At 38.3% G+C, this 17,364-nt stretch overlaps 1 protein-coding gene across 2 annotated transcripts in view; it reads left to right on the top strand.

Annotated features, from left to right (window-relative positions):
• The first annotated feature begins 284 nt into the window (after nucleotides 1-284).
• KCNK2 (potassium two pore domain channel subfamily K member 2) overlaps nucleotides 285-17,364 on the top strand; it is a 153,447-nt gene continuing 136,367 nt past the window's right edge. Inside the window, exons 1-2 of one of the 2 annotated variants that reach the window (XM_001171677.7) lie at nucleotides 285-656; nucleotides 3,595-3,905. In XM_001171677.7, coding sequence (XP_001171677.1) covers nucleotides 611-656; nucleotides 3,595-3,905 — 357 coding nt within the window. In that variant the 5' untranslated portion in view covers nucleotides 285-610. The remainder of the gene's footprint in view (nucleotides 657-3,594; nucleotides 3,906-17,364) is intronic. The other variant, XM_001171649.7, reaches the window with a different exon arrangement.

Below are 17,364 nucleotides of genomic sequence, written 5' to 3'. Positions count from 1 at the left end.
GGCTGCAGAGCTGCGGAGGGTTGCAGAGCTGCGGGCGCCCGGACCGTGCCACACACCCCCCGCGGGGCACGGAGGGCATTGCGGGGGGAGACACACAAAGACATGCGAAGAGGGGCTGAGCGAGGCTCGCGCACAAAGACGCCGGGGCGCACGGCAGCTGGGGCTGCACCCACCGCCCCCGCGCCGCGCCGTGCCGGGGCCGGGCCAGCGAGCAGCCCGGGGCTGAGCGCGTGGCGGCGGCGGCGGCGGCGGCGGCGGGCAGGCGCGGGACCCGGGTCGCCCGCGCTCTCCGGGTGACCCGGGCCCGGCAGCAGGCGCGCGCGGGGGCGGCGGCGCCCAAGCCCAACTTGGCCTCCGCCTCGCCCTCTGCCCAGCCCGCCGGTGTCCCCTCCTTCCCGCGATTTCGTTTCTTCTCACGCTCCCCCCCCGCCCCCTCCCGCGTCCAGCCCCGCTCTCCCCACCTTGTAAAACAAAGCCGGGGAAAATGCCTGCCCGTGCAGCTCGGAGCGCGCAGCCCGTCTCTGAATAAGAAGTGAGTACAATGGCGTGTTTGTAAAAAAAAGCTTCAAGTCCGTCTTTTTCAAAAAACATTTCGAATGCTGCATGCCTCATGCTTCCCAGCGCCTCGCGGGAGAGACCCGGCTATAGAGCAGGAGGTGAGACCCCCCCTCCGGTACCCCCACCCCTCTGGCCGCACGCTCTCCTGCCCCAGCCTTTTCTGGGAGGACTGCAAATGCCCCCTCTCAGCAAGCGGCCGTTTCCCATCTTCGCTTCGCGTCCAAAGTGTTGGGTCATAATCTGGATTTGGAGGCAAACCCTTGCCAGATCCTCTCCTCGCCGCTTCTCCCCCCTCTCCCGCCGGTGCCCGGGGTTTTTGCATCTGCCTGAGGTATGGGTTTGGAACACCTTGGGGGAGTTTCCCATGGAGAAGGAGGGTCAGCCCTTGGGAGTAGCCGACAGGCAGGACTCATGGTGACCCCGGTCACACTTGTTGCCCATTGCCTGGTGGGACAGGCAGTGGTGCTGAAAAAAGCTTGCTTCCCCTGCTATTCAGTGGTCAGTCGCAGCTGGAGCGAAGACATATCTGGGTGAGAACAGACGACCGGGATTAACAGAAGACTGTGATGAGCTGGGGGAGGGGAGTGGGTAGTGACGGTGCTGAGTGTGTGTGGAAGGGGCAGCTTCTCTCCCTGATCATACATCAAATGGCGTGGAGGTGGAAACCAAGAGGTTCCCTGTATTAAAGATAAAAGTCTGCTTTTATTTTTTTAAAATATTATTTTGGTATTTCATCAGTTTCTGTCCATTCTGTCTGCCAAATGTACATTACATATATTTGTGCTAATTAAAAAATAAGGCAGCAGCTTAAAAGAATTAAACTCCTTCTGGAAATGTATTAGGTTAATACACACACACACACACACACACACACACACACACACACACTCTTTTAAAAATACCTGCCCCTTTCCCCAAAAAGCATATAATGGCAATGTGGCAATGTCTTAATGGAATTTCAGATTGGGATTTGGTGCCATCAAGGTAAACAGACTTAGTGCTTTCTGGTTCTGCAGAGTGTAAACCACTGATGTGAAAAATCACAAATAGGAGAGCACAGAGATCTGAGGAGGAGAGACTTGGAAATCTTCATTTAGAGAGATAATTGTGGAACTTCTATGTGATTTTTTTGTTGTTTTTGTTCCAAAGATGGCTAAATTTTAAATTATGACTTTTGTTTTTCACTCAGACTCACTAAGCAGCTAGGAGGTTGTGGGGAGTCTGCAGATTATAGTGATTTTAGCTATTAGCAGCACTTCCATTTTAACAGTTTTTTTTTAATTATAGCATTAAACACATGCCCAGTGCTAATTTTGAGTGAAGGTGTCTTTATAAATATTTTAAAGGTATCTACTAGCTTGTGGCTTTATTTGGAACAGGTGAATGTATCAGGAGAGAAACATGTGCATTCCTCTGTGTAGTAGGTTGAACCTTAGGAAATTGCTGTAATAAGCTATATGTACATGGAATCTCCACTTGGAGCCATGGGTACAGAAACCTCATCACAGCTCTAATTTCATCTCTTCCAAATCAGATCCATTTGGAGCTTTGCTGACTGAGGATCCTGCCTTCTGCCATCATTTTACAACACTACTTAGGTCTAGTGTTTTAAATAGCTTTGTTTGCAAAGCTTCTTTTTGATGGGGAATTAGAGATGTATTTTATGAATTAAAACTATGGTAGCCTACAATTAACTCACAGTGTTAGGTAAGAGGGCAGGGTAGGTAGCCATGTGAAAACTGGCATTTTTTATTAGCTTCTCATACTGAAGTAATTTCAGGTGCCTGTAGGGTATTTGAGTGCAATTCCATGGAGATTTCTTATATACTTACCTGAAAGTGTGTTTTAGATAAGATTATCATTTTATAATCTATATTATATACATGATAGCAAGTTTACTGAAATCTGTAGCAATTATGGACTTTAAGCTGATTATTCTGTTTGAGTTGATGGTTTTTAAAAGTCTTATTTTTCAGCCATTCTGTTAACCTTAGTTCAATGTTGTCTTTCCACAAAATGTCCTGTAGTAGGTGTTTTATTTTCCTCTTAGCAAGCAGAAGTCTAGTATCTCTTATATTTTTGAAAAAGAAATCCATTAATGATATTTTTGAACAGCTGTGATAAATAATAAATGGATTTATAGTCACCTCCGAGTATATGGCAATTTGTAAGGGAACCATATAAATCCACTCTAATGGAGCAATTAGCTTTGAACAGAACATGTAGACAGTCTAAGGTGTGAGCCACGGTTTTCATTTTTTTCTTGATATTGTTCACATTTGAAAAGGAAGTTACTTGTCTTCTCTAGGTTGTGTCTAGGATTGACACAATGATTAGCAGTAACTTTTATTGGTAAAACATGTCAGAGATTGAAAAACAAAATACAGAGAATGTTTCATCATGAGCCCACTTTGGAGGACAGGAAAAAAGACAAGATTCGACCATCGAGTGGTTTATTTACCACCATGTTTTACCAGAAAATGATGAATGATTTATTTTGAGCAACAATGTTTGGATCACAAATTCTTTTATAATGCAATTCATTTATTGTAATAAATTTTAAAATGAAAATAGAGAATGTTCTTTATATTGCTTGCTTGTGATATAAAGTTCTTGAGAACAAGAATAACCATGAACCGTCTTCCTGAGTATTCAAATATCTAGTTAAGTACCATCAACTCTTAGGAGTTCAGTATCTCTTTGTGGACTGGCACAGTGGACAGATGTAAATTTAGAAATTGATTAAGAAGCCCTCAGGCATTCTTTTCTTTTTTTGAAGTTTCTTGGTTCGACTCCAGTTTTTTTCCTCTCATTTTGAACTCCAATAGCAGCAGAGAGCACAGATCCAGCCCCCTTTCCTTGAACCCATATATGTGGTCCTGAGATCTAGTGACAGCACTCCTGGTTTGGGTTCCAGAGCTTCCACTAGGAGAGCGAGCGGAATTCAATCAACCTTCTCTGACCCCTTAAAGAAGAAGCCCGACCAATTCCCTTCTCATCTCCTCCAACCTAACCCTCATTCTCTGTTGTTGTCAGTGGCGGCACCTGACTTGCTGGATCCTAAATCTGCCGCTCAGAACTCCAAACCGAGGCTCTCGTTTTCCACGAAACCCACAGTGCTTGCTTCCCGGGTGGAGAGTGACACGACCATTAATGTTATGAAATGGAAGACGGTCTCCACGATATTCCTGGTGGTTGTCCTCTATCTGATCATCGGAGCCACCGTGTTCAAAGCATTGGAGCAGCCTCATGAGATTTCACAGAGGACCACCATTGTGATCCAGAAGCAAACATTCATATCCCAACATTCCTGTGTCAATTCGACGGAGCTGGATGAACTCATTCAGGTAATGGCATGGGAGGAGTTGTTACTCTGTTCCCCCAAATGGGAAATAAAGTGATAGGAGGAGACAACTTGTAGCCCAGTGTATTACAGGTGTGCTGGTGGGAGCCCTATCCCACCTCATTTGCCTTAACATATAGCTCTTTTCCCCAGTTTCTTTGTCTCATTTCCACTTCTCCTGCCTATATTCTCACTTCTGCCACTTTTTCTTCTCTTCCTCTTTTAGTTCTCTCTCCCAGTGTTCCTTCACATCCTCTTCTGCTTCTGTTCTTCTGTATTTCTTTCCTGTTGTCTTCCTGCTTTCTTTCCCTTTGCCCTGTCTTAGAAGTGCCAGTGGACATCCATGGGGTTGGGGTTACCACGCTGAAGGTCCTCATGGTTAGGATAATCATTGTCAACTGAGAAACATTGCTGTGGCAAAGGGGAGGAAAACAAAATATACAGAAATGTGCTTTAATCTTGGCAGTGGCCATCATAAGATAGAAAAGATGAATTCATGATGTGACCCTCTTGAGATGGGTACCCCTCAGGTCAATAAGTTGTAGCTTACCTCTGAAGCCAAGGTATAACTTTGATGACTACCTTTTTAAAGTATCTGCAGATAAGTGATTAATTATTGCTTCTCTAACCCCCAGCTAAGAGAAATTTACTAGTACACAGAAAAAGAGTTTTTGAATAAAACTAACTTAGTTCTAATTTACTTTATAATAGCAGAACAATATCCTTACAGAAAAACATTTTTGTTTTAAAAATTAATCACAGTAAGTTTCAGTTAGGCTCTTTAGAGATGGCAGTATTCTGTTTTTTTGTAGATTTCTTTTGCATAAAACAATTCATTGGTCAAATCAGGATCTTAGTGAAGAAGAAAACTTTAGAATTTTCTCACAAGGAGTGACTTGACTGGTTGTTGAAAATGTTTTAATTGTATACACATTTGTTTTCCTATAGAGCCTACTTTTCTTACCTGATTTAATTCAAATTGGAATGGAAATTATCTGTGAGTCATCATCTGAGCATGTTCTTTCTTATTTCATATTTGGTTTTACATTGTTTGAATGAGTTGGAATAGTGGATTGAGGGGAAAAATTATTGTTGGCTTTAATCCTGCTTTTTGTTTGAGGACCCTTTCTCTCATTTCCTCTTGCCATGGATCTCAAGATACTATCTCTGCCCTTCATAGTCCTCTCAATTTACAGCATATGCATACACGTTCTTATTCAAGTTTTATTGAAAGATATCAAAACTAGTGTTCTCTGACACCTATTTAGTTTCTACCACATTCAGAAATTTCTGCATCTGAAAATTTGCCTTAAGTTTTGAAAATGCTGTTCACTTATATACTGAATTCTCTATGATTTTTAGATGATGGTGACCTTTTTAGTATTGGCAGTGAAAGTGTCAGCTAATATTATTGTCCCAACTGCCCCCTTCCCTGGTCCCATGTAAGATCACTTTCACTTCATTCTCTCTTTGGGCCACATAGACCTATGAGGTACTAAAAATCTTTGAAGAATCCCCGCTTCCCTCGGTTTCTGAAGAAGAGCTCTTGGATATCTTGGTGGAGGCAGCATGGTGTAGCAGTAAAAGCTTCAACTTTGAGAGCAGGCAGGATGCGTTTTGAACTGCAGTTGAGTGCTTTATTAGAAGTGTCATCTTAAACAAGTAGTTTTCCTCTTTAAGCCTTAAATGATCTATCTGGAATGAGGAAAGAGTATCTATCAAGTAGGGTTGTTGTGAGGTAAAGAGATAATCCACATAAAGTGTTTCGGTGCTCAGAAAGTGTTAGATTTGTTTTCTGTGGTTATTGTTTTCCTCTCTTGTCCCTTCATTGGATTGTAGCCTCTGATTCATGTAGTTGCATTCTTATCACCTGGAGTGAGATGCTTGGTTGGACAGGACAGGAAAAAAAAAAAAAAAAAAAAAAAAAAAACATGACCAGCGTTTCAGGACAACACTGGAAGAAATTATGTGTGAATTTGAAAATGGTCTCACCGTCCAGTATTACCCAGATTTATTCAGAACTCTAAAGATAACTTGAAGGTCATGGCAGGTAGGAGCAATCTGGTGGTGAATACTGATCACTTTTTGCTACATTGTCTTTGAAATGGAAACAAGCAGAAATCAAAATATGACCTAATTTTTTTCTTTATGCTCTGCATGGGCAATCCATTTTAGCTTTATTAATTTTCTCTGCTGATTATTTTTGCTTCATAAAAATCTTTTTTATGTCAATTCAATATTTTTCAGTGCAGAAATTACCTTTTATTTACTCTTATACTGCTCACCTTCATAATCCAATGGTTTTGATAATCATTTTTTCTTTTTAAACATAATTTATTTTGATAAAAGAACTCATTACAATGCCATGACTTCAAGGATCAAGATTAGTGTGTAAACAGGGAGGAGGGTAAATAAGCCAATAATCATATATTAGAATTACACTTCCTTCATATGATTCTTATAAATTTCCCAATCTTTTTTTTCACATTTATTTTCCCATTTAATCATCCCTTAAAACCTCGTAAGTCTATCTATTGGGAAGCAATACCACAACATTAAGGATTAGATAGCATCATTCAGATGAGAGTTCAGGTCTTCAGAATCTTTTGGTCAGGCATTTTTCCTAGAAGTCTCTGCTCTTTTGGAGCTTACCTTCTTTCAGTGCTGAGGGGGGAAACAGTTGGAGTAGTTAGCATTTCAGTTCTAGTGTTGTTGAAGAAATTCTGCTACATATTATGGAGAGTGAGGACAGAGGAGGAAGTGAGTGGTCTGACAGTGGGCCAATATCAGGTGCAGTTAGTCTAATCTGGTCTCAGGCATTAGGTTATTAATTACTCCTCTGATTGGACTATAGCAACTTGATTTCATGCTGTGGTTGTGTCTCAGGGTGGGGTTGGGGAGGTGAGGGAAGATAGAGGCAATGGAGCATTAAGGCAGATGAAATCAACTGCTTCTTTTGTTATAGAAGCATGTGTGTATGTACTAAGTGTTGTTTTTGGCACTGGACCTTCAAGACAAGGTTGAGGAGGGGCAAAGACATCAAAACAGATACCTTTGCCAACCTGACATGTTTTGAGCAATATGATTTTCAACTCCCATTACATTTAAACTAATGTGATGTCAGTACAGAAACATATATGGCAAATTGTTCAGGTTTCTTTTTCTTTTCTTTTTTTTTTTTTGAAACAGAGTTTCGCTCTTGTTGCCCAGGCTGGAGTGCAATGGCGTGATCTTGGCTCACTGCAACCTCTGCCTCTTGGGTTCAAGTGATTCTCCTACCTCAGCCTCCTGAATAGCTGGGATTGCAGGCATGTGCCACCACGGCCAGCTAATTTTGTACTTTTAGTAGAGATGGGGTTTCTCCGTATTGGTCAGGCTGGTCTCGAACTCCCGACCTCAGGTGATCCACCTGCCTCAGCCTCCCAAAGTGCTGAGATTACAGACGTGAGCCACTGTACCCCGCCTGTTTAAATTTTAAGAGCCATGGATACCATTAACAATAGCCAAAATTTAATTAGCACTTACTATGTGCAAGGCATTATTCTAACTGTTTACTTACATTATCTCACATAACTCTCTTAAACCACCCTAATAGGTAGGTGCCTTATTATCTGCTTTTACCTTATAGGGAAACTGAAGTAAGGGGCGCTTCAGTTTCCAAGAGTGCGTGGTGGAAAAACTGTCATTCAAATCTTTGGATAAACTCTAGCACTTAGTTCTGGTATTTACTGCTTTTAAAAATAATTTAATAAATATTTGGTGTAAAGTTTCCTGTTATTCCATATGTTAAGGTATAATGAATATTATAGTTCTCTGTACATATAGCATATCTTTCTTTCCAAAATGAAAAGTATATAAACTGAATCTTAATATTCTTTCTGGACAACAGGATTATATCAGCATTTTCCCATTTAAATGTGGCAAACCAGTAGAGGATGGTCACATTAGACATATCTGGTCTTCATTTATTTACGTATTAGTTGAATCAATTATAAGGTTAAAAGATAGAGTGAAATCTATGATCTATATATTGACAATAAAAATATCTTATAGGACATTTGACTTTTTTGTTTTCTAATTTGAGCCCCACTCCTTCTTGAGATAGGTTGGGAAGATATTCTATCTGTTTTGTGGTGAAGAAACTGACATGTTTGGACAAGGTCATCTGGTGGCCTCAGGTCTAGATCTTCAGAGTCTTCCTGCTGAAGGGATTATCTTCTCTTTATACTAGGCATCTCATTTTCGTTCATCCAGTGGCATTTACTGAGGACCTCCAATGTGTTTACCTCAATGGTGGGTGTTGAGTCATTTAAGATGATGGAAAAAAAAAACATGGCTTCTCTCAAGGCGCTCCCTCCTACATGTCAATCAAAGGAGATAGCTATTAACATAGGTACAATAGCATTACCATAGAAATACTTACAGATTGGAGCTGGAATCCCTACATGTTGAGGCCCTGAGGAAGAAATTAAGCATTTAATGAGAGGAAGATACAGAAGATATGAAAGGAAACTTGATTTTAAGGTGCCTCAGAGTGCTCTAGGGGAAGACGAGGGGAATAGTGGACATTCTAAGCAGAATGGGCATGGTATGCTCCAGTAACTGAATATCTGGGTGTGAGGGGCAGGGGCATGAGCAGTTTTGACAAAGTAGACCATGAAGCATTGTTCCATACCAGGGAGGTGGGCTTTATCCTAGGCCTACTCCTCCACTTGGTGTCAGTTTTGTGGGCACTTGGCTGTGTAGCAGAGGATACTCGGAGCTACAGGATAAATAAATAAACATGCCTTCTCTAGAATACCAGTGATAGTGGCTGTAAAAACAAAACATTGTTTTATATTAATTCCATAATCATTCATTCATTCATTCAAAAACATTTGTTGAATGCCTACTGTGTACATTGTCCTAAGTGCTGAAAGACGGTGGAGAATAAAATCAGAAGAAAATTTGTACCATCAGTGAGTTTACATTTGCTGGGGAAGGTAATATGTTTGATAGAACAAGTTTTAGGAGAAAAAGTAAAGCAGTGGAGAGGGCTAGGAAATGTTGGATGCTGTTGGTGATTAATTCCAGATATGGTCACTAAGGAGGCTTCACTAATAAGGTGACTTTTAAGTAAAGAGTGAGGGAAATAGCCAAGTAGCTGTCTGGGGAATAACACTTAGGCAGAATGCTCACCACATACAGAGGTTCTCACCGAGGGGAGAGTTCCTGGCATGTAGAAGAACTACAAGGATGCTGGGATGGAGAGGTAGAAGGTGATGTCAGGCAGGTAATGGGGGCCAGGTCATGTAGGGCCCTGGAAGTCATCATCATAAGGAGTTTGGCTTTTTGGTGCAGATATGTATCCAGCTCCGGCTTACATTTCAAGAGGATTTCCCTGGCTGTGGTGTTGAAAATAGACCACACAAGGCAGTGGGTAGAAACAGAGGAGGCAGGCAGGAGGCTGTTGTAATAATCCTGGTTAAGAAATGAGGGGGGCTTGACCTAAGAGATTGTGAGATACGATCAGATTCTGGATGTATTTTGGAAGGAAAGCTAATAGGGTTTGCTGATTGACCAGAGGTGCAGTGCAAGGGAGAGGAGTCAAGGACAACCCCAAGATTTTTGGCCCAGGGAATGAACAGAATGGGGCTCCCACTTTCCTGAGATGGGAAAGAGTGAAGAAGAGCTGGTTTTGGGCATAATGTCAAGAGCTTAGCTTTGGACATTGCACTAATTGTGTCAGTTATACATGTTTTAGTTATTGAGGAAGATTGATGGGATGCCACATAGCAGGGCTTACAGATCCACAGTTTATTGCAGGAAAATGATAGACATATAGCAGCAGTACCCAAGTAAAGCCATGCATCAGAGGCAAAGGCTGCATGACAGCAAGGGGTCTGCAGAGGCCAGTGCCAGCTCCAGTGATACTTCCTCTGCAAGGCCATACCAGGACACTCCTCTCTTGAATCAAGAACCACTGATGTGTGCATGGAACATTTTGGAACCAAATAGCCTAAAATGGGGTGTCAGACTGGGCTTCTTATATCTTGCTGGTCACATAGGGATGTGTTTCCTACGTAACCAGCCCCAGCGACATAGCTCCCCAGAGTCTCACCAAGACCAGGTGCAAATCATCCATTGCACTGTTACTAATAAGCAATGCTGACAAGCTGGTACCCACCTCCCTGAAACTCCTCAGACCATGGCTATAAAGTGATACTCTTGGTTATCATGTCTCATGCCTTTACCGAGGGACAGTGCTGTATTTAAGCAAAACAGCTCAGACTGATTTCAGGTCAGCACAGCCATGTGAAATTTGAGTTGATTATTAGGACATCCAAGTGGAGATGTTAAGTAGGAAGCTGTAAGTATGAGTTTGGAGTTTGCGGGAGGGGCCAGACTGAAGATACACATTTGGAAGTCATCATTATATAGAAGCTATTTAAAATCAAGACGCTGGATAAAAACATCTGGGGAATGAGTGTAGGTTGAAATGAACAGAGATTCTAATGTGGTTCCAGGAGCACTTCAACATGTAGCAATCTGTAAGGACTAGAATCCAAAAGATTTCAAGGATATTTCCCTCATTTTAGGAAACCGTATCACTCTATGCCCCCAGACCTCCAAAGGTTTTGTTATTTTCCTTTAAGGGCCATTTAAAAGAAACATGAATATATATACATATATTAAATATACATATATATATAAAATATACATATTATATATAAAATATACATATATTATATATAAAATATACATATAATATACCTATAATATATATAATATATATTATATATTATGTACATATAATATACATATAATATGTAATATATATTATGTACATACAATATACATATAATATATGTTATATATTATATATAATATAGGATATATAATATAGAATATATAAAATATATAATATATATTATATATACAATATATAATTATTGTGTATATATATAAATATTGTATATTATATTATATTGTATATATACTATATAATATAGTATATATATTATATATTATATATACTATATAGTATATATAATATATAATATATGTACAATATATAATATATAATATAGAATATATGTAGAATATACATATATAATATGTATATATAAAATATACACATATAATAATATGTATATATTATATTACATATTATATATATAAAATATATTATATATTATTATATATACGATAATATATAATAATACATAATATATAATATATATATATTGTATATGGTTGGTGCAAATGCGGTTTTTGTCATTACTTTCAATGGCCAAAACTGCAATTACTTTTGCACCAACCTAATACAATGATTTGGTGGCTGTCATTCTGATTTGTGTAAGCACTCAAGTATATTAGATATTTGACTTCAGTCTTAGAAAGAGTACAATTATTTTTTATTTATGGAGAGATAACAATTATTTTTTATTTATGGAGAGATAACATGCTGTTCAGAAAGCATCTAAAAAGGCTTTCTTTTCTTACCAGTGGTTTTACTCTTCTCATAAAACTTTTTGTACCTAATTATAGATTTTAGGGACATAAAAATAGCCTGCAAAATGTCTAAACATCCCATAAATACTTTCTGTCCTTTCGGTTAATCTCTGGAAAAAAGCACTTTAAAGCAGTGCCATTTGTAACCTTCTTGGATGTATATTAACCTAGTAGCTTGAATTATTTTACCAGATTAACTAGATGCTACTTAAATGTCAGTGCTGCAAAGGTGACAGTTCCAAGAGGGAATTGGGCTACCAAATGGGGATATAGAAATCTTAAAGAAAACTGTGTCAATTTCCAATTTTCCTAGGACTCCCCCACGTGCTACTTTCTTAGAGGAATAAATCATTCTTGCTTTCACTCTCTGCCCATATGTTCATGCTGGCTTGCAAAATACTTTTTCTTGTATAACTACATCAAGTAGCAATTGAGACATTTTCATGTACTATTTATTAATAATTAGGTTTTTATTATAAAACATGAAAGTAGTCTGTCAGAAAATTTTATCTTTGAAGAATATATGAAGATTAACAAGTTAATATTGGATACAAAATGAGAAAAATGCCATATGAGTGGTATATATCAATAAAATATCACTCAAACTGATGTGATTAAAAAGGAATATTATTTTAAAATAATGGCTAGAATATTATTTGATAGGTGGGATGGTTATTTGAGAATGAGAGAAATTATTCTGCATGTAAATTTTCGTATATTTCAAAATATTTTTTGGCAGAAAACTTATTTAGTCTAAGCTAAAAACAAGACTTAAATGTAGAGCTCAGTCAAACAGACAGTATTAGAGTAAGGTTTGACCAATGTAGATCTGTCAATATTAATTGTAATAATAGCTCTAAAATTCTAAGAGTTGTATATTCCACGTTTGTGTATTTTATCACATATTTGTATATCATTTTACACTTTAAAGTAAATTATATTACTTAATTCTCACATCCCTTAGGCACATATGTAGTAATTCGTATTTGTAAAATGGAGAAACCGAGGGACAGACAGATTAAGCGCCTTGCAGTTCAGAAAGAAACAAATGGCACCTTAACCAGATTCTTCCTTATGACCCCATCTCCAGTGCTTTCCTCTTAGACAGTTATACAGGAATGCGTGCAACACATGTCTAGCAATAATAGATACCCAATAAATATTTAGTTCAAGTCTGCATCTTCCTAGAGATACTTTGATAAATCTTCTGTCTTGCTTTGTTAGGAAACAGAAAGATTTTTCTTCATGATCACCGTTTTACTGATGAGTAAATTGAGGCACATATTGTTTAACCAAGGACCACTCTGCCTGTTTCAGCTTGAGATGCTGAAAGTGGCACAGCAAATGTTAAAATTGCAGAGCTTCTATTCAGGTGACTCTAACGCTTCTTTCCACAGTACCAAATGGCCTCTTTAGAAGCGATGTTATTTGGTTGTGTTTTTTTCACCCCAGGCTCCTGTTTTACCCAACCCTACAAACCAAATCAGATTTATGATCTGTGCCTCTAGAACATGCTTCCTTAATTTTAAATTGCTGCTGGATTGTAAACCCAGTAAACACTGCTTAAGTCGTCTGTGTGCTCTGTGCTGTACTAGCAAGGATGAGCAGCTGAAGACACAGCAGGTCTGTAGATGCGAAGGCAGAACATTTACTCATGGTAAACTGAGCACAATTATAAGGACACAAAAGGGCAAATAAAATATTTTGCTAAAACGTGTGTGACTGGGCATTCTTCATGCTGGGGCATGACTAGGTGAGGTAAATCAGGGAAGACAAGAGTGGGGGCAAGGGGAAATAGTTGCAAAGACACACTAAATTCACGTGCTACCTGTTGGATTATACGACTTTTATCTTTTCTTGCTTGCTAGCATTCACAAAGTAATAATAGTTTTTTGTTGCACAAAATTCAAATAATGCAGGAAGGTAGAAAGAAGAAAGCAAACCTCTCTTTAGACCTATAAGCATATATGGATATACCAAGGTGTGTGTGTGTGAACATACACACATACACATCTTTCCACACATGATTTTACACGTATAGGATCACGTATGCATGCCATTTTGCTGTCTCCGTTTTTCAATTACCATTGTTAGGGGATGATTTAGTAACATTTTTTTCCTACTAAAAATATTTATTTTAAAATTTTTATGAATACACAATAGTTGTACATATTTATGGTGTACATGTGATATTTTGATCCAAGCATACAGTGTGTAATGATTAAATCTGGGTGACTGGGATATTCATAACCTCAAACATTTATGATTTCATAGGCAGCAAAGAATTTTCTAAGTCTTGCTTTAAAATATAGTCTTCAAGGGCTTTGACACAGAAGACTTAATACAGTGGGGTTCTGACTCATGAGTCCACTTGTGCTGGTGGGGCAAGGTAGGGTGGATCATAGGGAACCTCGCACAGTGGCTGTTTGTGGTAAAGTAGCTTTAAGAATCTTCATGACATGGACCATTTTGAATTCACATGTTTTGATAGGCAACACAGACAAACTGATACAACACATTTTTAAAGATATGGAACATGGAGCTAAGCCAAAATATTGAGTTCCTTCTAGTAGAAAACTTCCCTCTCAGATTTATGATGTTTTTGAGATACCTCTGATTCCACGATGTTCGGAACTGCATTAAGTGGAGCCTATCACAGTTATCCTAGGACATGCAGTTTTCTTCTCTCGACCCTTCTAATTTTTAAAAGTTCTTCAACAATAGTGCTTTGCTTTGTGTTCTTTTGAGGGTGGAACCTGGATCCTTAGAGATAGAAAACCCAGCATCTAAGTGGGATCTGCCTTTCAGTCCTGCTTCCACATGAACAGCAAGCAGAATAATTAATGGATTAACCGAGAAAGGAGGGAGTTTTTACCTAAAATGCATTGGTAAAAATCTATACCTGCAGGTACTAAGAATAGTTCTCTTAGCTGGTGGATAATGGTAAAATTTAACCAATGACATATTAATGTCTGGACTAAAAGTATGATTGTGGTAAAAATAATGCTTTGGAAAGGCATGTAAGAAGATTCTAGACACGTATGGTAGTGCATAAGTAAAAGTTCTTAAATTGACAGCCATGGTTTTGCTCTCAGGTTAGGACTTATAGACGTGTGCTTCTTTCTTCCTTCCTCTTCCTGCCCCCTTCCATTCTGATACCTTCTCTTCCCCTCTCTTTCTCTTCCCTCCCCCATTCTTACTTTCCTTTTTTTCTTAAAAAAAAAATTAAATGGCTCTTCTGTTATTGGCTATGGCTTCCTTTTGGGGTGAATGTTAATAAAGAAAAATGTTTTTTTTGGCAGCATTTGAAATTACATAATTTTCTTGTCCTCTGCTACCTTTGTGAGTTCATTCCTTATGGTTTCATGCAGTTGCTTTAATTTTGACAATTTTCTCTAATGGTTAGTAGCAGATAAAGTTTAATGGTTACTTTCTAGAAGGTGTCAATTCCTTTATGATATTTGGTTGGGATTGTGAAAGTGATGGTGTGATTCTTTTAAAGTGAAGTTTAGAATTTGAAGATGAGCAACAGAAGTTTATATTTCCTTGTGGTCCTTTGGTCCAAATGGCCAATTCTTTTAATAAGTAAAATAGAGAGGAATAGAACCTGTGACAAGACAAAAGAGACTTCTGGGAAATGAAAGGTGGCTCCTTTCAGCCATTCAACTGGGGTCTGCTCTGAACTCATAGGCATGGTTGATGGTCTCCTTCACGCCTATTTTATCATTGATTAAATATCCGCATAGGTTAGGTAATATTCTTACCAGTAAGGGAATTGGATGATACGATCACATCTAGAATTAATTCTCATTCAACTCTTTGTTTTTATAATCCATGATCATGTCTATCTTGGGTCTTTGTCTTCCTAGTTTTGTTTTTTAATCTGTTCCTTGGCAGTTATAGTGTCCCTTGCCTATTTGAGTTGTCCTTTGCAGACATACATTCTGCTTAGTTAAGACTTTGATAAGTGTCCATTAAAACTGTGGGCAGTATTCCAGAAGAGGAGAATCATAATTTACCATGGGTGGCTTTTTGTTTTTTCTCTCTTTCTTTTTTAAAACAATTCTATTATCTCCCTAGTGATATTGGCATTGTTTAATTATGTCCTTAGGCAAAGAGTCATGGTGACTCTTGAGCCTTCTTTTAGGTCACTGGAACCACTATTTGAAAAGGGCAGCCTGCTTATTTTCCCCCAAATCCATTAGTTTTCACGTGACAAGGATAAGCTTCAACTCTCATTTATGTGTCTCTTTCTCCTGGATTGTGAGATTTTAAAAATTTAATTAAACATCGAATATATTTCTCATTGTTAAAGATCATGATGATATTTCCAGACTTTGATATTTCCCTTTTCAATTTTATATTAAAACATCACAGAACAGATACCTAGCATTACACTTACTCTTCAAATATATATTTATTTTATCTACATTTTTTAACTGTTTTGAACTGTTAAAATTCTTTCATTTAGATCTCTGGCCAAACATACTTATTTGTACAAGGAATCAATTATCTTTCAGTCTTTGTAGATAATCTTCTTTTTATGACAACTTACATTTTGTGAATTGATTTTTGTCTCTGTCCTAATTTGTCACCTTATAGTAGCTATTTGATTGGTAGAGGATGGTTTCTCTGTACAGAGCTGTTTTATTTTTCTCTATGATGACTTAGGAGTGCATATGTGTTCAAAGATATTATTCTCTATGTGATTTCACTCTGTTTTGCTTTAAGTGTTTCTCAGAAGACTAGGTGTTCTGTTTGTCTTTTATGGATAAATTATATGTATGCATGTATTTATCTAACTTTTATTTTAAGCTCAGGGGTACATGTGCAGGTTTGTTACATAGGTGAACTTACATCACGGGTGTTTGTTGCACAGATTATTTTATCGTTCAGGTATTAAGCCTAGTACCTGTTAGTTTTCTTTCCTGATTCTATACCTCAGCCCATCTTCCATCCTCTGATCGGCCCTAGTGTGTGTTATTCCTTTCCATATGACCATGTGTTCTCATCATTTAGCTCCCACTTATAAGTGAGAACATGTTATTTGGCTTTCTGTTCCTGCATTAGTTTGCTAAGAATAATGGCCTCTAACTTTATCCATGTCCCTGAAAAGGACACGATCTCATTCTTTTTTTATGGCTGCATGGTATTCATTGGAGTATATATAAGAAAACTAAGGATTCTTTTGGATTTATTATACATACATGAGAGAGTTCCAGTTAGTGTATCCCCAGTCTACAGTAATGTTGAGTGAAAGTGCTACTATTTGTGGACTGCTAAGTTAAAAAGTTTGTATTCTTTTTAGAAGTACTTAAGGAATGAAAGTTACCAGGAGCTTGTAGAAGTATAATGTGTAATGTATTCTTTGGGGATGCGGCAGTGAAGGAAAGCTTAGGGAAATAAGTGGTACATGTCAGGACAGAGGAAAGGGAGGGGGATCTCAGTAGACCCCATCACATGACCACACAGATTAAGGTGAAGCACATTTTAAGGAGAAAAGTCTTTAATTCTTAAATTTTTCATTTTTAAGGTCTCAACATGGTTTCTTGGCTATTGTAAAGTTCCTCTTCCACAATTATCTATCTGTTCTTATTATTTAGCTAACACTTCCTTAGAGGAAGAAGGGAATTCATCAAGAACTCATAATTGTTAAAACAGGACATGTTCCCATTCGGAAAATAAAAAATTCTCCTTTCCTGTCACTATTATTTATATGCAATAAAGGGTGATTTGAAAACATTTGATTTCAGTGACAGATACAATAAAATTAACTTCTTTTTCTTTGGACGTCATGTGGTTTCTGCACCAGCGTGCTATTAATAGCACCAGGAAAGTAGATTCTGAGATTTGTGAATAAAGAGGCACAGGTTTGTGTCCATGTAGGCATTTTGGGGTTAACTTAGAGGGCAGAGGTACCTCATTTATCTTCTAGATGTGGAGGGGAATCCTTAGTAAGGTTTTGTCCT

This window comes from Pan troglodytes, chromosome 1 (genome assembly GCF_028858775.2).
Source record: "Pan troglodytes isolate AG18354 chromosome 1, NHGRI_mPanTro3-v2.0_pri, whole genome shotgun sequence".
Classification (NCBI taxonomy): Eukaryota; Metazoa; Chordata; class Mammalia; order Primates; family Hominidae; genus Pan; species Pan troglodytes.
This window is presented reverse-complemented; position numbering and strand designations above follow the sequence as displayed.